The sequence below is a fragment of the Schistocerca serialis genome, chromosome 7, assembly GCF_023864345.2.
Source record: "Schistocerca serialis cubense isolate TAMUIC-IGC-003099 chromosome 7, iqSchSeri2.2, whole genome shotgun sequence".
NCBI lineage: Eukaryota > Metazoa > Arthropoda > Insecta > Orthoptera > Acrididae > Schistocerca > Schistocerca serialis.
Window position 1 is genome coordinate 122,268,392 of NC_064644.1, and position 25,690 is coordinate 122,294,081.

General features: G+C 42.6%; 1 protein-coding gene across 1 annotated transcript in view; it reads left to right on the plus strand.

Annotated features, from left to right (window-relative positions):
- Positions 1-25,690, plus strand: part of LOC126412222 (myosin light chain kinase, smooth muscle-like) — a 387,145-nt gene that overhangs the window by 259,867 nt on the left and 101,588 nt on the right. The window contains exon 3 of the mRNA XM_050081711.1: positions 17,974-18,064. Within this exon, the coding sequence (XP_049937668.1) occupies positions 17,974-18,064 (91 nt within the window). The remainder of the gene's footprint in view (positions 1-17,973; positions 18,065-25,690) is intronic.

The following is a 25,690-nucleotide window of genomic DNA, read 5'->3' on the forward strand; positions in this document are numbered from 1 at the left end:
ACACGAAATTACGAACTCGAAAAATAATCTCTAACATCCAGTGTGTAAGTTGCACCATTTCTATCGTGACTCATAGATAGTAAACTAGAGATGTAGTAACCGACTGCGTTTAACAACTTATTAGCTACTCGATTGTTTTCTCATTCAGTCGGTTTTTTTTTCAGTCGAATCAAAAAACCGAATGAAACTAGTCTCTGCGGGCACGTCAACTGTATGAATGTTTTTCAGTTACTCCCCAGGTTAGAGTGATTTCATTTCTACATCTACATCTACATGGATACTCTGCAAATCACATTGAAGTGCATAGCACAGGGTTCATCGAACCACCTCCACAATTCTCTATTCTTCCAATCACGTATAGCGCGCGGAAAGAATGAACACCTATATCTTTCCGTACGAGCTCTAATTTCCCTTATTTTATCGTGGTGATCGTTTCTCCCTACGTAGATCGGTGTCAACAAAATATTTTCGCATTCTAAGAAGAAAGTTGATGATTGGAATTTCGTGAGAAAATTCCGTCGCAATGAAAAACGCCTTTCTTTTAACGATTTCCAGTCCAAATCCTGTATCATTTCTGTGACATTCTCTCCCGTATTTCGCGATAATACAAAACGTTCTGCCCCTCTTTGAACTTTTTCGATGTACTTTGTCAGTCCTATCTGGTAAGGATCCTACAACGCGCAGCAGTATTCTAAAAGAGGACGGACAAGCGTAGTGTAGGCAGTCTCCTTAGTAGATCTGTTACATTTTCTCAGCGTCCTGCCAATAAAACGCAGTCTTCGGTTAGCCTTCCCCACAACATTTTCTGTATGTTCCTTCCATTTTAAGTTGTTGGTAATTGTAATACCTAGGTATTTAGTTGAATTTACGGCTTTTAGATTAGACTGATTTATCGTGTAACCGAAGTTTAACGAGTTCCATTTAGCACTCATTTGGATGACCTTACACTTTCTGTTATTTAGGGTCAACTGCCACTTTTCGCACCATTCAGATATTTTTCTAAATCGTTTTGCAGTTTGTTTTGATCTTCTGATGACTTTATTAGTCGATAAACGACAGCGTCATCTGCAAACAACCTAAGACGGCTGCTCAGATTGTCTCCCAAATCGTTTATATAGATAATGAACAGCAAAGAGCCTATAACACTACCTTGGGGAATGCCAGAAATCACTTCTGTTTTACTCGATGACTTTCTGTCAGTTACTACGAACTGTGACCTCTCTGACAGGAAATTACAAATCCAGTCACATAACTGAGACGATATTCCATAAGCACGCAATTTCACTTCGAGTCGCTTGTGTGGTACAGTGTCAAAAGCCTTCCGAAAATCCATAAATACGGAATCGATGTGAAATGTCCATATCGTGACTCATAGGGAATAAACTAGTGATGGGGTAACCGACTGCTTATAACAACTTATTAGCTAGTCGATTGTTTTCTTGTTCAGTCGGTTTTTTTAATCGAATCAAAAAACCGAATGAAACTAGTATATATATATATATATATATATATATATATATATATATATATATATATATATATATATTTTGTACGCGATGCTAAACACATGTCAAACAAACCCATTGTTGAGGCCAGAGAATGATGTAATTTTATTTATTCTCATCACTTGCCGAAGCTGTTGCCCAGTAGGCTAATAATACAGACATAGATATTCGAACGAGCTGTGAAAACAGCAACCTTAACGCTACAGAGCGAAAACTCGTTATGTACACCCGAATTTGCCACACACAAGGACAACATCTAATTAAAAATATGCTTCGTAGTTGATTATTACGAGCGGGTGATTTGAGAATTACGTACCTAGTCCAGGAGTGAGTTTATTTTCGCCTGCTAAATTTCCGAATATTTAGTTTGTTCGATCACTGCAAAATATATACTGTGAGTCATTGTCAAAGGAAGGAAGGAAGCATTGAGTTTAAAGTTCTGTTGACAACGAGGTTATTAGAGACGGAAAGTGGAGAAGGATATCGGTCATGTCCTTTCAGAGGAACCTTCTCGCCCTTTGCCTTAACCCTTTATTTAGTGGCGGAACTTAGGAGTCCCGGCAGATTCTGCATGTTAATACGTAACTCAACAGGAAATTAGACAAGTAGGGACAGAAAGGTCCACTTCATAGTTTGTGCTCCCCAAGCTGCACGTCAGCACAGCCAGCACGCCATTCCGAAGCCTATACATCAGCCTGGAAAGTGAACGGCTGTGTTGCATATGACTGTTTGGTGTTTGAAACAACGCCGCTAGGTTACGAAAATAAAAATGAGGCTTACATGTAAACTGAGTTGGATGATAATTTGAAAATTTGTGGTAAGGTCTTATGGGACCAAAACTGCTGAGGTCATCAGTCTCTAAGCTTACACACTACTTAATCTCACTTAAACTGATTTACGCTAAGGAAAACACACACACCCATACCAAAGGGTAGACTCGAACCTCGCGCGGCAGTTGGGTGATAATTTTGGTGTAGTTACCTCTATACATATTAATGTGAACTGGGTAAATATCAAAACAGTGCCCTTGCAATATTCAATTATAAAGTAAAATATGATATCAGGACAGTGACTTCACTGCCTTTCAAAGCGTGCAATGTATCCATAAGCCAAAAAGATGGAACAAAGATTGAAGTGGGAGCACTAACAGTTGTACAAGACAGTAATGAACACATGGGTGGCGTAGATAAAGCTGACTTGGAGAGGTCTCTTTATGAAATGGACGGAAAGTAAAAAAAAAATGTATTGGTACAGGCTGTTTTATGCAGTTGTCGAAATGACCCTTGAATTTCATACTGTGACGTAAAAGGGACACTTCTACTGATAGATATCAAACTTAGAATTGTGCTTGGTCTACACACTCTTCGAAAGGAAACGTCCAAAAAATCGGGGAAGGCCCAAAAAGGATCAAAATTCTCTTCTTTCAACTCCAAAGAGAAGGGAGACAGCATTTTGGTGCCAAACGACGTGCGTTTTCAGAACACAGGCCTTCACTGGCCGACATTTATCAGTTCAGGGGGAAACTGGAACCTTGATCATCTACAAAGATGGGCTGTAGACCCAATTCAAAACCGAGCGAGGCGGCGCAGTGGCTAGCACACTGGACTCACATTTGGGAGGACGACGGTTCAATCCCGCGTCCGGCCATCCTGATTTAGGTTTTCCGTGATTTCCCTCAATCGCTCCAGGCAAATGCCGGGATGGTTCCTTCGAAAGGGCACGGCCGACTTCCTTCCTCATCCTTCCCTAATCCGATGAGATCGATGACCTCGCAGTTTGGTCTCCTCCCCCCAAATAACCCGAACCCGAACCCCAAATTCAAAACCTTGTGTGTTAATGCAAAAGTAACTGTTTTTACAACTATCATCAGAAGCAATAATGCTACCTGTATCATTCTGTTGGGAATTTTTAGTCCCTAATGTACTTCACCTGTATAATCATGTCGGGACTTAAAAATCCTATGAAAACTGTACGCATTTTAATGACTTTGTATCAGTTTTGAAATAAAATAATTTGATATTAGCCTAATTCAGTAACAGTTCATCAAGTAACAAAGTAAACATTTTGATTCCTGATTTTATATTTTTTATAATTGCAGTAAATAAAGGGTTAAGCTATTTAGAGAAATCTGGGTGGCGATTTGGACCGTCGTTCTCCCGAATGTGAGTCCAGTGTGCTAACCACCAAGCCACTTCGCTCTGTTTGAATTGTTGTAGTGGTTGCTTTGGGTTTTCTGGCAGTCTTCAGAGGAAATCTGAAGTTCTTGGATTGGTTCCAGATTTTGTGGCTTCGTGTTCTATGAGATATATTTTATGGGGAATATACTGCATAGGAGCCAAAGTGGTCCATGTCAAGAATCCGCCGCCACGTCATGCCGGAAGACTGCTCACTCAGAAGCCTGCAGCACGTGTTTCGCACGTGAGCCTAGTCTCGTCTGTCGCTTCCTTCCTTTTACGCGTCTATTCCTGAGCAGGGCGTCCTGACGCAGCTAGCGACGTCATCGGCGCACAGTGAAACTTCGCAGCAACGCAGTTACGCACTTTTATCCGCATCATTGTTTGGGAAAAGCCATGCGGTACTCGTTACTTGTGCAACAGACGGTCCTATCTGTTTCCTTAGAACCCTTTGAACTAAAATAGGACTGTGTGCAGCAGTATATGGCTTCGATTATTGCCGGAATGGACAAATACACTATGTCATCAAAAGCATCCGGACACCCCCCAAAACATACGTTTTTCTTATTAGGCGCATTGTGCTGTCACCTATTGTCACGTACTCCATATCAGCGACCTCAACAGTCCTTAGACATTGCGAGAGAGCAGAATGGGGAGCTCCGCGGAAGTTATGGACTTCGAACGTGGTCAGGTGATTCGGTGTCACTTGTGTCATATGTCTGTACGCGAGATTTCCACACTCCTAAACATCCCTAGGTCCACTGTTTCCGATGTGATAGTGAAGTGGAAACGTGAAGGGACATGTACAGCACAAAAGCGTACAGGCCGACCTCGTCTGTTGACTGACAAGAGACCGCCGACAGTTGAAGAGGGTCGTAATGTGTAATAGGCAGACATCTATCCAGACCATCACACAGGAATTCCAAACTACATCAGGATCCACTGCAAGTACTATGACAGTTAGGTGGGAGGTGAGAAAACTTGGATTTCGTGGTCGAGCGGCTGCTCATAAGCCATACATCACGTAGGTAAATGCCAAACGATGCCTCGCTTGGTGTAAGGAGCGTAAACATTGGACCATTGAACAGTGGAAAAAAGTTGTGTGGACTGACGAATCACGGTACACAATGTGGCGATCCGATGGCAGGGTGTGAGTATGGAGAATGCCCGGTGAACGTCATCTGCCAGTGGATGTAGTGCCAACAGTAAAATTCTGAGGCGGTGGTGTTATGGTGTGGTCGTTTTTCTCATGGAGGGGGCTTGCGCCCGTTGTTGTTTTGCGTGGCGCTATCACAGCACAGGCCTACATTGATGTTTTAGGCACCTTCTTGCTTCCCACTGTTGAAGAGCAATTCGGGGATGGCGATTTCATCTTTCAACACGATCGAGCACTTGTTCATAATGCACGGTCTGTGGCGGAGAGGTTACACGACAATAACATCCCTGTAACGGACTGGTCGGCACAGAGTCCTAACCTAAATCCTATAGAACACCTCTGGGATGTTTTGGAGCGCCGACTTCGTGCCAGACCTCACCGACCAACATTGATACCTCTCCTCAATGCAGCACTCCGTGAAGAATGAGCTGCCATTCCCGAAGAAACCTTCCGACCTGATTGAACGTAGGCCTGCGAGAGTGGAAGCTGTCATCAAGGCTAAGGGTGGGCCAACACCATATCGAATTCCAGTATTACCGATGGTGGGCGCCACGAACTTGTAAGTCATTTTCAGCCAGATGTCGGATACTTTTGACCACATAGTGTACTATTAAATTCTAACAAATGTCTTAATATGCTTTAATATACTACCTGACAAAAAAGTGAAGCATCCAGAAGACGTGGCTGGACGATAATGTATTTTCGTGCACCCCATCGGTTGGTATGTATTTATTATGTAAATTGAAGGTGGAGGGGGGGAGGGAAGGAAAAGAAAGGGAAGGAATTAATGATAGCAGTTGCGTGAGGACATCATGCGAAATTAGCGACGAAGTGTTGACATATGTGCCAGTCAAGGACTCGAACCCAGGACCTCCTGCTTACTAGGACACCCGGACACAGTGTTTATTGCAAACAGGCAGACTTCCTCGACACGCTCCCCCGATGACCCAGACTCACACCTAGCGCCACCGGTCCACAGTCCCCGTCCCTGTCGTCCATGCTCACTAATTTTAAATTCTCTCTGGAGGTCGAACGTAAATGTGCATCGACACAGAAAGTTGTGCATTAATTGCCCATCGAGGCAAATCAATTATGTGAATGCGTGGTGTCTGTTCCTGACTTCGCAGGCCGGAGTGGCCGAGCGGTTCTAGGCGCTACAGTCTGGAACTGCGCGACCGCTATGATCGCAGGTTCGGATCCTGCCTCGGGCACGGATGTGTGTGATGTCCTTAGGTTAGTTAGGTTTAAGTAGTTCTAAGTTCTAGGGGACTGATGACCTCAGATGTTAAGTCCCATAGTGCTCAGAGCCATTTGAACCATTTTTTTGTTCCTGACCTCCATATATGAATAAGGGTAAATTATAATACGTAGTTTTGTATGGCGCTAATATGGATAATACCTTTGCTTCAGATGCTTTTACTCTGTATTTGACGTACTTCATAGTATGTATAGTATGCATAGCGTGTATAGTATGTGCAGTAAGTGTATGCGAAAGTGTTCTTTGAATGGGATTTGATTAGCAGTAATAGTAAAGTTGTATTATAGTAGTAATGAGTGGTTATATAGTGGAACTGTGTGTGCACTGCTGGGACAGCGCTATCTAGTGGCCGGCTGTGAACCACTGAAATCGCAGTAGGCAAACCGGCGTGGAATAGGGCAGTGTGATGCCGACCGTTGTTAGTCGAGCAGCAGGCATGTACCAAGTAGTTTTATCTTGTGACTTCGGTTTTACATATCTGATGGAAAAGAATGACTACGAGAGCAGTTGTTTTTTATTTTTGTTACAATGATTTTGTATCAGCTGGTCTGCCTCATGTATCGTTATATCCAAATGGTTTATAAATGTTAAGCCACATTCAGACATGTGTCACTGTACTAATAGTAATGTATATAGTGTAACTCATGTAAGCCATCCCTCAAACCTGTCATGTTATATCTTCACAGATCCGATGATGGCACCTTTAGTATGTTGAAACCGGTCATCGCCGGCCGAAGTGGCCGTGCGGTTCTAGGCGGTGCAGTCTGGAACCGCGAGACCGCTCCGGTCGCAGGTTCGAATCCTGCCTCGGGCATGGATGTGTGTGATGTCCTTAGGTTAGTTAGATTTAATCAGTTCTGAGTTTTAGGGGACTAATGACCTCAGAAGTTGAGCCCCATAGTGCTCAGAGCCATTTGAACCATTTGAAACCGGTCATCCAGTAAACAATATTTAAGCGATCTTGGCTTTTGAATTATTTCTACAACAGAGTGATCGCCCCACCACACTACGTGTTCACTGCTTCTTCTTTCTGTTTGACTTTGCAACTAACCTTGGCTTCCCAACTGCTGAGCATTGCTGTATGTTCCCTACATCTAAAGCTACAAGAGGTTCCTCTCCACTCAACTCTGACAGTTGGTCGTATCTATTGCATGTATGCAAAGTAAAACTGTCTGAATACCTCCTCCTCCTAGCTGCCTTCTTGCCAACTGCCAGTTCCCATTCCACAGCACCCTTTGCCCTCCTCAACCTATCTAGTTCCTCCTCTGCGCATTGTAACCGCACCTGAAGGGCACAGATCTTACGCTCCTGCTCCTCCATCGACTTATTTCTACTACAGATTCTGCATTCCCAGGAAAGGATCTCGCTAGAATGCCCACTGCCTTCCCCACTGCATTCCCCCCAATGAAAATACTTTGAACAAATCCCACACCGTAACCCACTACTCACAAACCTACGCCAGAGCCCACACTTCTCACTCATGGTGAAATTTTACAGTTACTGAAAAAAACTAATCGTCTACGTTACCTAAATTCACTTACACCAGTAGAACTATTTATAGAACTAACAATAGCGGTCTCGAAATTCTCTCTCTACTCAGAAAGCAACTACTTTTAGTTCTACTACTAAATCACAACTAATACCAACAAAACTTCACAAAATTATTAGCTGAAACCAAAAATTCAAGCGGCCACTGGAAGACTCAACGAAGTTAAAACAGTGAATGAAAATTTTACTCTAGTATTTCACTAGAAACAATAGCAAACGTCAACTGAAAACTAAAGCACGAAATTTACTAAACGACTTCAGGGCACAGAAAACTCAAAAAACTCAGCGAGCGAACTTTTCGGAAAGTAAATTAAATCGTTATTACGCCACAAGCAGCACGAAAGACCGTTGAAACCTATTAAATTTAATAACTGTATAACAGTGCACAAATAACTTTGGCAGTAGTTAGCTTTACAACCGCTACAGCTGCAACCCCTTGTCGCGAAATATAAACTGAGGTGTGAGGCTCGGATGAACGGCGTAAGTACACTCCAATCGAGAAACATATCAAACAATTCTGGCCTGGCACAGACATGTATTCGTTATAAATTCTGTATTCATACATCATAGATGTTTTATACTTGAAAAGGTCTCTGGAAACATATTATTTTATTTGATTAAATCATATTTCGTTCTTCAGCGAGCGTAATCGGGCGCTCCTTGGCGGCCGTCCCATTGTCGCATTGCAGCCGAGGAATTCGCTGCCAACGACCGACTACTGCATGTCCTCTGGTGGCATCAAGGGCAGCGTAGCTCGAGCAAGTGATAATGTTCTGAAACATTTTCACACATGTAACCATACATGAAAGCCCCCATACCAGTAGCCCGCTGACCTCTCAGCAGTAATATCATACAAGAGCCCTTGTAATTAGACCGCGTACTTCCGGATAAAAATTTAAACACGATGGGTGCTGTACGTGATCCGTCACAACCTGTATAGCTTATCATTCTCAATGTTGTTCAACTTATACGTGAAGAATTAGTGTAGGAGGAGAAGAAAATTTCGGAAGAGGAGTATACACATATCAATAAAAGTGTGCATCAGCGTGATATGTCGAGCATATGTGTTGTCGTTGTGACTTTTTCTGTACCGGTCGGAAAGTTGTTTGCAAACATACACACAGTTGCTATGGGCGCTAACTACGGGTAGAACGCCGCATTCCAATGGTTTGCAACATGAAATCTGCTTTCGCAGGACAGAGCGAATCAGTTTATGGTTGTGGAAAGGGGCCAAAATCAGTTACTGTCAGTTGCACAAAACACACAAACTTTATTTTCCTAAAAACACTTACTCGCACATGCCCTTAAAAGGACTCAAAACAATATGGCTGAAAGCCCGAACACAAGTTATTAAAATTGCTTTAAGGAATACACGCTGCTGAAGGCCTTACTTAAAAATATTTGACCTAAAAGCTCGGCTAAAGGCCACATACTGAACACAGAACAACTCAGGGCAAGGCCTTTCCAATAGAGCAAAATTCCTCTTTCTCCTTTTAAACAAAGTTAGTTTAAACAAGAATCTTCAAAGTTTTAATTTGAGACGGCTGAAAGCCTTATCTTAAAAACATTTCACTTAAAAGCTCGGCTGATGGCCACATACTGAACATTGAACAACTCAAGGCTTAAGGCCTGGATAACAAAGATTTCAAATGGAGCCAAATCTCTTTTTTCAAGTAGTTTTAAACAAATCAATCTTGAAGGCCTTATTTCACAATTAAAATAAACTAAAAGACAGCTGAAGGCCTTGCACAGTACTTCATACTAAAAGAAAACCACAATCTAAAACCAACAGAAAAGTGGTGCTCAGAAGTGTTCCAAGGGTCGGCCTGAGGAGATAACTCTAACGTAAAGTTAGGTGAGACAGGCAGCCAAAGTAAGATTAAATAATCGGATGGCAACCCGATCCAAGGACGGCTGAAGGACCGACCAACCACCTAATCAATTCCCTTCCGCCCGACCAACGGCAGGAAAACGGAAAATGTCAGCGAGGACGAAGATACCAGCAACACTACGTCTTCAAATATTGGCGTCTAAATGCAGTCAAGGCGCAATAACCATTCAAAAATATGAACAACACCAAAGGCTGCCGAACTGTACTATGTGCCCGACTCTGTCCCAACCGACCGACAGACAACTCCAGTGCGCAGACAGCATTAACATAGAATGAAATTTTCACTCTACAGCGAAGTGTGCGCTGATATGAAACTTCCTGGCAGATTAAAACTGTGCGCCGGACCGAGACTCGAACTCGGGGCCTTTGCCTTTCGCGGACAAGTGCTCTACCAACTGAGCTACCCAAGGAGGAGACGAGATACTGGCGGAATTAAAGGTGTGACAACGGGGCGTGAGTCGTGCTTGGGTAGCTCAGTTTGTAGAGCACTTGCCCGCGAAAGGCAATGGTCCCGAGTTCGAGTCTCGGTCCGGCGCACAGTTTTAATCTGCCAGGAAGTTTCAGCATTAACATAACTGCTCAGTCGAAATCACACAAGCTAGACACAGTTGCACGAAAACACTTCCACAAGAACTCGAACGATCCTAAAAGCAATCACTGTGAAACAACAAGGACGAATCACAAGTCGGGACACACAGAGAACCCATAAGCGGTCAGCGACCAAATACACGTCGTCCGATGAGACGACCGACCGAACGACAAACCAAGGTCGTCCCCACTCAAGTCGTGTGTGTCGGCAACGGTCGGGCGAGTCCTGGCTGGCCGGACCTCATTGCAGCTCCATCCCGACTCCTTGATGTCCGTTCGGAACTCGGAGACAGGACGACCCGGACACACTGGCTGAGACCCAACCAAGCAGAGGGAACACTATCCCATTGGCCACCCGACACCTCTACACAAGGAAGGAACCGACCCACGTCCGGCAAGATGACCTACTGACGAGGCCCAGAAACGGTCAAAAGACCAAACGCGTCGCCCGAAGAGACGACCGACCGAACGACTAACCAACGGTCGTTCCCGCTCCACTCTCCTTCCGTCGGACAGTACATGCGTGTCGCCAGCGGTCGGTGAGTACTGGTTGTCCAGACTTCACTGGCGCTCCATCCCAACTGAACTACCGACACACGACGAGCCGGAAATACTAGCGTTCGCTTCAAAGACAGTACGACAGTGCTCTTATCGATAGGCACTGCTGCTGCCACTCACGGGCAGGGAAGCCAGCAACTTAGTGACGCCAGTAAATCGAATAAGAAACGAGGCGACAGTTCCGTAAAGAGAAGCTATAAAGCAAGAAACGGCATGAACACGAGCCGCGCACGCCTCACAACATTTCTTTGGAAATAAAGCACTGTTAGGGTCACATTAGAGAGGTCTATGGAACGGCAGAGTGTACACCCATCTTGCCACGAAGGACAATCGCGATCAATAATTAAGCCCGCATTATCACGTTACGCGCATAGGATTTTTCAACCAGCGAAGTTGCACGATATATGCACCGGAATCAGATCGATATGGTGCGGACATGGAATCGGTTCCAGTTGACAGGTAGCGTTGAGGACGTTAACCACAGAGGTTGTCCACGTTCGACGCGTGCACGGGACGATCGATACCTACGACTTTTGAGTCAAAAGAATCCTGTACAGAGTGCTCCAGAACCGAATACTGAGTTCGAAGACGCTACAGGATAACGTGTATCGCATCAAACTCTTAGGAGACGATTGCATGATGCGAGTCTTCATTGCCAACAACCATGACGAGCACCACGTTGTAGCCCACAACACCGCGGACTCCGTTAGAAATGGGCAAGAAATGCTGCAGAACGTATTTCCCAAGATTGGTGTCTGTTATTGTTTATGGACAAAAGTCAGATCTTTGTGCATCCTGGTAATCGCAGAGAACGTGTTTGGAGACAATAGGGCAATATCGAACGCCTCCAACTCTGTGTTCCGCATGTGGTGGAGTAATGTTCTGGGGTTCCGTTACATGGGCCACCGTACACCTCTCGTCGTTGTTGAGGGTAACCTTACGACTGTACGGCATAGGAACGAGGTTCTGTAAACAATAATGGGACCGTACCGCCTCTATTTTGGTGAGAATTTCATCTTGATGAGTGATAACAAGTATGTCCATCATGCTGTTCCCTTGACCAGCATGTTAGGACCGCCATAATGAAGTAATCTGCCTGTCCCACGAACATGAACCCAATCGAACATGTGTGGGATAGAGTTAAACGACCTATTTTTGGACGTCAACAACGACCACGTTCTCTGCACGCCTTACCCAGTATCGCCATCGAAAAGTAGAACTATTTGGACCAGGGCTGGCGTGATGATCTCATCAGTGGTGTGTCACAACGGATTCAAGCTTCCATCCGAGCAAGGGGACGTTCCACCACGTACTGACGTTGCTCGGAAGTTCTGTGAAAAATACCGCAATAGACAGACGATTTTGTCCATTTTCTTGTGATCTGGACACATTCCAAATGAGTATATACGTATTCCTAGAGCCAAATATTATCTTCTATGCTATGAATTACGAAATAAAGGGGCGATGGAAAACTTTTGTTGATGTATGTTATTAAAAAGGAGACATTTATTCTGTAGATGAAGGTTTCTCGGGTCTCCAGCCGGGTGGTAGCGTTGATACCTCGCGACGTTTCGGGAAGTGTCATATTACCCATCTTCGCTAGAAGATGGGTAGTATGACACTTCCAGAAACGTCGCGAGATATCAACGCTACCACCCGGCTGGAGACCCGAGAAACCTTCATCAATAGTTTACGCCGGGAAAGCCTACAGTCACATTTATTCTGTAGTCGATAGTAGCTCAAACCACATATCACACTTTTGCAAGAAAATCGACCGAAGACAAAAACCGGTTAGTTCATGTCACTGAAAAATAAGCGCGAAGTACCCCAACATCCACGAAAAATGTCACTTCTGTATGGTGAAATTTGTACACTTGAGGGCAGTTGTCAGTTTTGTTGTTGGCTTCATGATTCACCACGACAAGAACAGTGTCACTTCTGTGTTGCTACTGGTAGGTGTGCATGGGTCATTCAAGAAGAGCGGCACATTGAGTTATGAAACATTTGAGCATACAGCTGAATGTAACTATTAACGTCACTGATTATTAGAATGTCTGTGTTTATATAGGGCCTATATCTTATATAACAATATGACACTATTCTCAAGATTACAGATGTTGTAAACGTTACGCAGTTTCGGGCATTGCAGCGTACAAAATAAATAAATAATTAATAAAAATTACTGCTATAAAGAAAGTTCACACTGAATCCATTTTTGTAAACTGTGCTCCTTAATTGTACCTAACTGATGTTCCTTATTAAATTACATTCTTTCTTTCTTTTGCTTGTGCCAGTTTTCCCGCAGATACGCAGGGTCGGCATGGTTAATCGGATGTGGCAATGTTAGTGCAAGGGGTGGCCGGATGCCCTTCCTGCCTGCCCGCCCCCCCCCCCCCCCCCCCCCCCATGACTGAATTAGTGTACCCCCTCTGTCCGCGACTAGTGTAATCCATGGAATAGTGCGAAAATGTTCAGATGTCTGCAAGCCGTGTAATTGTGGTGGGACGAGGGGACCAGCCCGGTATTCACATAGGGGGATGTGGAAAACCGCCTAAAAACCACATCCAGGCTGTCTGGCACACCGACCATCGTCGTTAATCCGCTGGGAGGATTCGATCTGGAGCAGGCGCGCCTCGCCGAGTCCAGGAAGCAGCGCGTTAGTGTGCTCGGCTAACCTGGCGGGTCCTTATTAAATTACACTAATTTTTATATATTATAATTTTACATTTTGTGTTTTTCTAATAACCCAATTTCAATTTGTTTTTAGTTTTTTATTGTAGCATAGTTGTTTTGCCTGATGGAGGCTGGAATGTCGTTTCATATTACAGTACGCCGGCCGCTGTGGTCGAGCGCTTCTAGGCGCTTCTGTCTGGAACCGCGCGACCGCTACGGTCGCAGGTTCGAATCCTGCCTTGGGCGTGGATGTGTGTGATGTCCTTACGTTAGTTAGGTTTAAGTAGTTCTAAGTTCTAGTGGACTGATGACCTCAGATGTTAAGTCCCATGGTGCTCAGAACCATTTGAACCATTTATTACAGTACGTAAAAGACTGTGTTTTATTTGGGGTGGAAAAGTGGCGAAAGTATTACATGAAGGGTTATAGCAAAAATAAACACGTTTTTAGAAAAGTAAGAAAAGTGGCACAATTCATAGAAGTAATTAATATGGCTTGGTTCAAATGGCTCTGAGCACTATGGGACTCAACTTCTGAGGTCATCAGTCCCCTAGAACTTAGAACTACTTAAACCTAACTAACCTAAGGACATCAGACACATCCATGCCCGAGGCATGATTCGAACCTGCGACCATAGCGGTCTCGCGGTTCCAGAGAAGTAATTAATAGTTACCTTTTTTCACTTCAGGCAACGGCCTTGCCGCAGTGCGTACACCCGTTCCCGTGAGATCACCGAAGTTAAGCGCTGTCGGGCGTGGCCGGCACTTGGATGGGTAACCATCCAGCCGGCATGAGCTGTTGCCATTTTTCGGGGTGCACTCAGCCTCGTAATGCCAATTGAGGAGCTACTCGACCGAATAGTAGCGGCTCCGGTCATAGAAAACCATCATAACGACCGGGAGAGCGGTGTGCTGACCACACGCCCCTCCTATCCTTGACCACACGCCCCTCCCATCCGCATCCTCAACTGAGGATGAAACGGCGGTCGGATGGTCCCGGTGGGCCACTTGTGGCCTGAAGGAGAGCTTTTTTTTCACTTCACATTCTACGAGAAGTGAACTACATGTTCATATAACTGTTGTAAAGAATATTGTGGAATTGACTGTCAAAAATGCTTACTTGAAATTAAAAGAATGCTTATACTATTTCAGTATAAGTTTTATAGATGCTGTATTTATAATAATCACGCAAACGGCTTGTTTGTAGATCCATGTTACTGGAACGTTTTTGTTTGTGTAGTTTTCGCTATGAATTACGATATGCCCCATGTAAGGAGCAGGAACAAACAGGGAGGTTTAAGCTGGTGCTGTGTTTCGGGCGCCGCCCTCGGTCCTGCACGGGCAGAGACGAGGTCACGGCGTGTCTCGCGCGCTTTCGGCTGCGGAATGCCTGCTGCAGCGGCGTCGCGCTATTCCTGTGCCCCGTGACGTCACAGCGTGGCGTGGCGTAGCGAGGAGGGGCGTGACGCATGTCACCAGCCGGCGCCATTCACGGGATGGACATCCGCTGCACATGCCGCCAGAATAAAACCTACAAAATTCTCTCTGTAGTCGCTCGGAGCCTTCAACCATAAATATAATAGACTGGCCCTGACGTCGTTTTCGTGGCTCCAACATCTCTGGGCTGAAGTCACGTGAATGTTGGCAAAACATGGTTGTTTCGTGTTGCGCTTATGGCTGTACTCAGCGTTTTGTCGGGGAAATGGCATTACATTTCACGTGTAAGTGTTTCTATGATAGTGCAGATGCGTTTATTGAAATCTGCTGAAGTGACTTTTATATATTTTTTACGCTTGAAATAGAGTATCACGTAAATTAAAGTGTTGAAAGTGATGCCTGTAAAGTCAGACTCATATTACATTTTGGAAAGTACCTGTGATAATTCGGTTACAGAAATAAGTATAACCGTTTCTCGTTCCTACTCATAGGTTCCCTAAGGATGAAAACCGAAGGCAGCTTTGGATACAGGCCCTGAAACGGAAAAACTTTAAGCCATTTGCACACACGCGCCTTTGCTCGAAGCACTTCGCGGGGAAGTGTTTTGATACGTTAGTTATTATTTACAAAGTATATCTATAATTTGTATTTACAGTGTCTGTCATTTTTAAACCTAGGCTCCAAAATTATTTTCTGAAAATTCAAAGTCTCACCTTTCATCTAAAATATCATTTTTTTTTCAAACTGATTGTTTAAACTTTTGTAAAAATAATGGGAACTGAACCTTTGAAGTGCACCTAAAACTGATACTCTAAAATGGACCTGCTCCTAAAGTCAACAATTTTGACACCTATAGTTGACACAATTCCCATATTCCATTTTCTTTTATAAGTGATTAGAGCTCAAAACGTGGCGAATCCAATGGTTAAAGTTTTGACACGAGCCCACTCTTACTGTTTAAAAGAGTTTTAACGACCTTTTACTTTAATTGATAGTTTATAGTAATTTCGTCCCGCTGCCCACTAGAGTGGCGTTCGATGTATTTGTTAAATTTTATAAATGGTACTGTGAACAAATCGAGGTCAAATGTAGTTCTGGCATAATTTTTCACAAATAAAAAAGTAATTTTTGTTGGAAGCGTTTGGCAGTCAATTGAGAAATGTGGGGAAAATCCGATACAAACATAGGATGGCAAACCACTGATTTGAAATCCCGCCACGTTTTGCCAACAGTCACGTGGTTTATGTTGGAGCCACACAGCAAGGCCAGTCTACTAGTATCTATGGTCGAAGCTCGGAGCTCACAGGTGCAGAGCTGCGCAAAAATTCAGTGGCTTATGACTGATTTGATTGCCGTGAAGAGCAACAAAACGGGGCGCAGACTATCGTCGACGTAGCGCTGTGCTGTAAAGGTATCACTGATGGCAACCAAAGGTGTCCTGGTATGAAGTAAATGACACCACAGATCATCACTCCTGGTTGTGTCCGAGCGTGTAGTCCGCCTCCTCCATGCCTCAGCACACATTTCATTGGCGGCAGTATTTGCTTAGTTGTGACACACACGCCTGTGAACGCCGTTTGCTACTGGTGCTTGGTTTTTTATCCGCAGTTTGATGACTGCATTTCTGATACAACCATTCTTTCCATGATTTTAATATGGACTAAGGTGACTGCTACCATGGTTTTTAATTTTGTCTAATGGGACTTCTGCTGCCATTTTAAGTTAATCTGATGATGTGCTAACATCTCTAAATGCGTTATTAATCAACAAACATTGCAGTACAGATCGTCTTGTACTTGGAGCATCAAATCCCAGTGGTGGGATCGACTTTTTGAAACCATCTATACAGTTATGTAAGTTAAGATCCCAGGTATCACACCCTCAGCCATTCACCCTAGAGCGCCCTCGTTTGCGAGCAACTGACGAAAAAAAAATTTGGAGTTTTGCGTGATGCCCAATAATGTTAAAAGAGTCGTATTACGTAGACGGGTTGTGTGGTGCAATAGATAGGATAATAGCTTCGGAAGTAGGAGTTCTGGGTTCGGATCTTGTTAGATGCGATAAATTGATTGTTTTTATTTTTAATTCTTTGTCGAAATCAATTCGATCATCATTTTTATTCATTTAATTGATTTAAATGTAATTTATTTCCATTCCTTTGTCACATAATTTTAAACATAATATAAACGTCTTCATTTGCTCTCATTTTTCTTTCTATCATTCAGTTTTCACTTGAAATCTTTGTTCGCGTGTTTTTAATTAATTTTGTTCATTCATTTCGATTTAATTTCTTTTATCACAGAATTTTTTCGTCCACATTATTGCGTTCATTGTACACATATTTCTCACTTAGCTTAAATTTCGTCTTATTTGTAAACATTCCTTTCATTTAAAGCTTCATCTGCGTTTAAATAATTGCACAGCTCGTAACGAAAAATACATTGTTCACATCATTGCACAGTCAATACAAATTGATTATTTCGTCTTTTGGTTTTTAACTGATATATCAGAATTTTCAAATAATTGAATATTATAATAGATGAATGTAATTAAATTCATATTCACAAAAATTTCGATTGCAGAAAAGTGATATAAAGAAAAAAATGAAATAAATAAAAAAGTTAATATGATGATTAAAATTATGTGATAAAGGAATGTAAATAAAAAATACAGTTAAATCAGTTAATTGAATAAAAATGATGATAGAAATCATTTCGATAATGATTTAAAACTAAAAAATATTTACTGCAACTGATAATATTTGAGCCCACCAGCTTCAACACGTGGAGTTGACTTTTCTAATGTTATTGGGTATCATGCAAAATTCCGATTTTTTATTTCGTCAATTACTCGCGAACAAGGGCCCACTAGGGTGAATGGCTGCAGGGTGTGGTTCCTAGGATCTTATTCTACATCGCCGTATATTTGTTTTCAAAAAGTCGATCCCACCGCTAGGCACCTCTCCTTGTAAGATGGAATGTCGTCTGCGAAAAACTTTTAAGAGAACATTTAAAAATTGGTCTTATCTTTAAGTAAAAACTGTTTCTTGCAAGGAATAAGCAATAGAAAATACTTAATAATTCAGTCCACCCTGCTACGGAGCAGAGATAGAGTAGAATATTCGGCGTCTGCTATCTTCAATCAAAGCTCCAGTATTAACGTCCTCCTTGTGTGTTTATGTTGCAGAGGTGGAGCCGAGCTTCCCGTACCGCGACGTGCAGATCCGTCGCGGCGTCGACATCCGGGATCTCTACGACCTTCAGGAAGAAATTGGCAGGTAAAGTGCTCCACTCACTTCTACAGGAAGCACCAGTTTGTCCTCCTGTGGCGGTCTGGCACACACATTTACTCGCATACGTTCCTGTTGACTGAGTGCCAACAATGGTCTCATAATCAGCAGTTAAACTGTCGTCAGTAACGGTCACAGTAATTCCAGTCTAGCTACTATCCCAGTAGATGGCATGATATCGTTCATCGTAAGACTTTTGGATTTATCACACTTATATAGTATGTCAACGCACAACACATGCAAATACACACACACACACACACACACACACACACACACACACACACACACACCACCCCTCCCAACATAAACGACTAATCATGCAATTTCTTACCATGGAACCGGGTATGTCCTTCATCACGAAAAATCAACAACGAAAACGAACGTTTAGAGAGTGCCATTACTGTTGCAGCTAGTGTGTGTAATTCAAAAGTAATTGAAGAAAAAGCATTGTTTGATGCAGTAGATGGGATCTAGCCTAGCATACAAGCTTAAAATGCACAATGAATGAAATTCTTGCACCCGTTAACTTTACAGTAGCCGTTAATACGTAACATATATAACGTTCTTCAAAGTCACTTTAAAAATTACTAAAAACGTCAGCGCTTCATGAACACTATAAAAACATTGCTGCTCACTGTGAGAATTCAGAGACAGATATTAGGTCTACATCTCTGCTTCTGTCATTTTTTCTCGAAGTTCAAGGCTTTATTGTGTAAACCTACGCAAAATTCACTATTCAAAGTACGTCTCTGGCCACTGTTTTCTCTCTTCTTTCGGACAGCGTACGAATCCCGTCACGAAATAGCTGCGCGTCTTTTGAGGAAATCCATCAGTCGATCCAATTTTTCACTTCTTCATACGACAGAAGGTGTTGGTCAGATAGACCACGTGCCGTTGGTCTAAAAAGATGGTAGTCAGAGGGAGCAATGTCCGGAGAATACGACGGCCGGAGGGATCGAGCATTGTCATCGTGCAAAATCACCTTTTAATGTCTGTTGTTATATTGTGGTCGTTTGTCCTTCAGTGCTCAGCTCAAACGCTGCAGTTGCTTTTGATAACGATCTCCTGATTGTTGCCGTCGATTTCAGTAGTTTCGAAAACCTTCTCTCTTCCGCCGCCATGCCGGCCTTGACATCAAAATCACCATTCTTGAAGCGTTGAAGACACTCTCTGCACTTTATTTCACTAATAGATGCCCCATCAAAGGTCTTATCCAGAATTTTCTGAGCCTCAGCCGCAGATTTCTTCAAGTTAAAGGAGACAATTAAAACTTCCCATAAATTATGAGAACTGGGCTCGTAGACTGACATATTCAGTCGAGAATAACTTAACGATAGAGTCACAAATCAGGCAGTATGTTGATGGGTTTGTGTTAACAAATGTCTAATGTATGACACTTACGACTTACTACATGCAATGCCATTTGCCACTACTGCCATCTATTGCAAAATGGCGGAAGCAATGTTGTAGTCCTAATGATAAACAAAATAACTACTTTGTGATGGATTTGTGTTACCCGTCCATTGTTTCGAGACCTTTGTTGGAGACGCTTATGCATCAGAATGAATCGAAGTAACGAAAAGTTATTTTGTTATAAGTCCTGTTTTATAATATGGCCGCTGCAGTGGTGTAGTCAGTCATGTTTGAATGCGCACCTGTACCTGTGTCTATTGGCCACCAACAGAAGCCACAGCGGAAGCATTCGGCGTTGTAATTTGTGTTTATGGCAGAAATGCAATAGCAACATTAGCCCTAATTTCATTTTTAACCGTCGGGTTGCATACATGCAGATGCAAATGCATGACGCCATCATGCCCCTCGCCTCTTCTAAGCCACATTACCCTCGCCTCGTGTACCCTCCCCTCTAAACCCCTCTCCTTCCACCCCATAAGCCATAACCTTTTCTCTTTCCTTCCCTTTCCTAAGCCTCTCTCGGAAATAGGCTTATCAGAGAGCCTACATTACACATACTTAGCTTTCTCAAAAATAGCTCGATGTTTTACAGACATATAAGCCCGTCCAATTACATTTCACAACTTCTTCTTAAGGCCACAATGTCTTTCTTGGAAAATGGTCAATCAGAGAGCTTTCAAGACAATTGTGTTACACGTATTCAGCTTCCCCAGTCACACCTCAGTACTTTACTGCCATAGCAGATCATCCAATCACATTTCTCAGCTTCTTCATAACCTAAGCCACCTTCTTTTTTTTTTTTAACATGGCCATTAAAAGCTCCCTGCAGCAAATATGGGCGGGGCATAACATCATTCTCGTCTAGTGGTGTTGACAGTTGCACAATGTCTGCATGTCATAGGAAATATTGGCGCCATTGCCATTGTTATTTCGTATTCTATGCCCCAGGGGCCTAAAACGGTGAAACATTATGCTCTTTAAACGCGTTGTTAAAATATATGTATAAGAATCGCGGTTGAATGCTAACAGTGATAACCAGTGTAACGACAACTGCTACCTCGACTCCATAATGGATTATATTAAGTGAAACATTACACTGTGGGTAATTTATTGTTTTATTTTTGTAGATTTTTTTTGTTCTATATAGCTTTCGTATGAATATCAAGAGCTCAGATGGAAACCCAGTTCTAAGCAAAGAAGGGAAAGCAGAAAGGTGGAAGGAGTATATAGAGGGTCTATACAAGGGCGATGTACTTGAGGACAATATTATGGAAATGGAAGAGGATGTAGATGAAGATGAAATGGGAGATATGATACTGCGTGAAGAGTTTGACAGAGCACTGAAAGACCTGAGTCGAAACAAGGCCCCCGGAGTAGACAATATTCCATTGGAACTACTGACGGCCGTGGGAGAGCCAGTCCTGACAAAACTCTACCATCTGGTGAGCAAGATGTATGAAACAGGCGAAATACCCTCAGACTTCAAGAAGAATATAATAATTCCAATCCCAAAGAAAGCAGGTGTTGACAGATGTGAAAATTACCGAACTATCAGCTTAATAAGTCACAGCTGCAAAATACTAACACGAATTCTTTACAGACGAATGGAAAAACTAGTAGAAGCCAACCTCGGGGAAGATCAGTTTGGATTCCGTAGAAACACTGGAACACGTGAGGCAATACTGACCTTACGACTTATCTTAGAAGAAAGATTGAGGAAAGGCAAACCTACGTTTCTAGCATTTGTAGACTTAGAGAAAGCTTTTGACAATGTTGACTGGAATACTCTCTTTCAAATTCTAAAGGTGGCAGGGGTAAAATACAGGGAGCGAAAGGCTATTTACAATTTGTACAGAAACCAGATGACAGTTATAAGAGTCGAGGGACATGAAAGGGAAGCAGTGGTTGGGAAGGGAGTAAGACAGGGTTGTAGCCTCTCCCCGATGTTGTTCAATCTGTATATTGAGCAAGTAATAAAGGAAACAAAAGAAAAATTCGGAGTAGGTATTAAAATTCATGGAGAAGAAATAAAAACTTTGAGGTTCGCCGATGACATTGTAATTCTGTCAGAGACAGCAAAGGACTTGGAAGAGCATTCGAATGGAATGGACAGTGTCTTGAAAGGAGGATATAAGATGAACATCAACAAAAGCAAAACAAGGATAATGGAATGTAGTCTAATTAAGTCGGGTGATGCTGAGGGAATTAGATTAGGAAATGAGGCACTTAAAGTAGTAAAGGAGTTTTGCTATTTGGGGAGCAAAATAACTGATGATGGTCGAAGTAGAGAGGATATAAAATGTAGGCTGGCAATGGCAAGGAAAGCGTTTCTGAAGAAGAGAAATTTGTTAACATCCAGTATTGATTTAAGTGTCAGGAAGTCGTTTCTGAAAGTATTCGTATGGAGTGTAGCCATGTATGGAAGTGAAACATGGACAATAAATAGTTTGGACAAGAAGAGAATAGAAGCTTTCGAAATGTGGTGCTACAGAAGAATGCTGAAGATTAGATGGGTAGATCACATAACTAATGAGGAGGTATTGAATAGGATTGGGGAGAAGAGAAGTTTGTGGCACAACTTGACCAGAAGATGGGATCGGTTGGTAGGACATGTTCTGAGGCATCAAGGGATCACCAGTTTAGTGTTGGAGGGCAGCGTGGAGGGTAAAAATCGTAGAGGGAGACCAAGAGATGAATACACTAAGCAGATTCAGAAGGATGTAGGTTGCAGTAGGTACTGGGAGATGAAAAAGCTTGCACAGGATAGATTAGCATGAAGAGCTGCATCAAACCAGTCTCAGGACTGAAGACCACAACAACAACAACATAGCTTTCGTGTACAGTGTGTGCCTAAAACATGTGTGCTAATCTTATAGGCATCGCAGACACATGCTAGCAAAATGCCCCATTTGGCTTTAGTTCGTATTTTGACGTGTTTTGAGGAAAAAGATTTTATGGTACGGTCTCCTTCACAGCTAAATTAATAATATATTTCTGCATGCTATATTTTTAAAATACTTGTGAGTAAAATGTAAAACGTTTTGTTTACTTACTATGTACTATAGTTTTGAGCTATTAAGTCACTATATTCTAAGTGAAACACGTTGAACTGTGATCGTAGTATAGCCTGCGATGTGTAGCAGCCTCTGCTACTGCAAAAAATGTTCAAGGAATAATGGTTACAGAAACTGAACTATCACCACATAACTTTTTAGAAGCTTTACAGAAATAATGGACTCGATGACGCTATTTTCCACTGGAGCGAACAACATTTGCTCTTATCGACATGAGAAACATGACTGAAGCAGCAAATGAAAATGAATGGCTGCAAATATTCACTATGTTATTCCTGCCTGTCAAATATTTCCATCGCAGACCTACAACACATACAAGAAGACTCTCATCCGATTCCACAGGAAAAGACACAATCTGAAATTCAACAAAAAATGTAATTAGCAGCATATTACATTTGTGTCAAGTTTAGTAGTGACTGTCAAGTTAGAGGCACGTAGATCTTGTTTACATAAAGAAAATAGGCAACGATGTGCAAAAAAAATTTTTTGAGCTAAACAAAGAAACAATACAGTTTGCATCTGCAGACAGCAACGTACCTGAACAATCATGCCGTCGCAAGACACGTGATAGACAAAGCAGAGAAGACGGCAAGGAAAATATGAACAGAGCAATAAAAAAGACGAAAAGGAAATTAAATGCGTCGATGAGAGAAAAACTGCAAGAGATCGCTATATCTTGATCCCTTACTCTGTATCTCTCTCTCTCTCTCTCTCTCTCTCTCTCTCTCTCTCTCTCTCTCTCCCCCTCACTCACACACACACACACACACACACACACACACACACACACACACACACACACACTCAACCACATAGTCAATGAGTCTCAGTGAATTTACTAAGCCTCATCATATGTGGTTGAAGATGAAGTTGTCGTTTGGACATAAGAATAAAAAGGGAATAAAAATGTTTACGTTCTGCTGTGAAAAGTGTAGCACCTAATCTCCCTATAACTTTCATCGCAATGGAGGATGCACGAAGAATTAAGAAAATGGGCCAGAGTGTTTAATGACGACAGTATTAATGTTGATGATGAAGTCTCTACGTATTATGTCCCACCGGCACCCGGCTGAGTCGCAGTTAGTCCTGCGTTCATGTGCAAGCACGTGGCCGTGCGGCATGGCAGGAGAGACATACCGTTGCACTGGTTGCCTACTGGTAGGCTCTCAGCCGAGTGGAACATCCAGTGTCCTACACAGTGGGGGCGCCTCGTGAGCTGCTGTTTCCGCATCGGTGGTGTGCCGCTGCACAGCTCCCATTAGTATCAGGGCAACCCGATTGTAGTTAGGGAGGGTCGTAAACAATATTGTGGGATGGGGAAGCGGTTCCTTTGCACTGACACGTCCAGAAAATACGCCATTATTTACTGCAGCGTGCAACGAGTAAATCAGTCCTCTACCCTCCAGTGCTCAGAATGTCCACAAGAGATTCGTTTCAGTTGATGTTATGAAACATCTGTAGGCGAGACGAAGGTAGTTACTGTATAAACTGCAAGATGTAGATCTTTACAGGCAGTTGTGTTCCTTTAAGGGTATATCAGATGGAGAAAGAACGGAATATAAGGATAAAGAGAACAAAGATGAAGGTGAGGAAGAGTATTACAATAGGAAGTAACAAAGTGACCATCATCAAAATTGGTAACCACACAATAGTGGAGGCAGTGAAATTTCTCTCCTATGTATGGAGTACGATTACAGACAATGACCAAAGCAAGGAACTACAAGATTGGCACAAGCGAAATAAGTAGTTGCTTAGAGATTAGTGCATCTGATATCAGATATTCATATGCACTTGAGGACGAAGTTGCTGCAAGTGTAGATATACAGGACACTCGATGGAAGTGAAACGAGGGTCATCCTAAGTCCGGCGAAAAAGCAGCTGGAAGCATCTAAAACGTGATGCTATCGAAAGATGTTAGTAATTAAATGGGCAGATGAAATGCGAAATGAAGTATTAGGTAAGGAAAGAAGTGTATCGGAGACCGTCCTCAGGAGAATCGACAGGTTAACGGAACATCAGCTATGACATCTAGAAAAACACTTGTAACATGACAACAGGTGTCGTTACATGATTAAAAACTGAGTGATGCAACTAATTAATCTCATCCTCAACAACCGCGTGCCTGTAGAAGCAATATGGGTCTACACATTTCTTTTTCATTCTTATGTGTACGTCCTGTGTCCTGATTTCCATTTTTCACCCATCCTGAAAGTGTGTAGTCAAGTGTGAATGATTTTAATGCAGTGGCAGACGAACCAGAGAAGTGGTGGGTTCCTCAATCTTCTACCAACCTAAACGGTGTCGGTGGAAGGCAGAGAGCAGAAACAGGAGGGCTTGGTCAAATATGAGTAAAGCAAAACGTTTTCCTAGCAGAGGCTGGTCATGGGCCTCGCGCACCACCTCGAGCGGTTCGGAGAGAGCTCCGCGCAACGGTTACAGGTAGAGTTATTCTGAAGACAGGTTCCCCCAGAACGACTGTGTCGATCAAGGAACAAAAGGAATTTGAATCTGTTAGTAATAATTTGTTAATTTCAACAATTTCTTTTCCTAGCTGTTTTTGAATTAGCATTTAGGCTCTGGTTACAGTTTTTGGTTCAGTTAATCAGTGTCATAATATTGTGATTTCGGTTAGGCGCGACCACGTGGTCTATAGATTCAAAGCGAATCCCAAGCCTTTATTTTATTGGCGCAGGACATTTTAAATTAATCAAAAAATATTTTATCATTTGAAGCTATTTCCGTGATCGTTAATTTATTTTCAATACATCTGAAAATAATGTCACATTTGTAGTGTTGATGATTACGCTCCTAAGACCCAAAGTGCTTGGCTCAAATTTAGCTAACAGTACGTAGCTTCCTCTGACTGTCCCATAGAATACCATTGCTTTATCCGTTGCGACCTTAATAAATTCAATCAGTGAAGGAATTGTTCCTAAAATTTAGATGGGCCTAAATCTACTTCAAATTACGGGCAAGAAACTATTCAGAGAAGGTTACGTCGCCAAAGAAAAATAAGAGCGAATGTGGACAGGATATGCCACCATAGCAGGCTGGAACAAAAGAAATAATAATAATCAAAAGAAGCTCGTGCTAGTGAAGTAAGTAACCCTCTATAGGGTGCCAC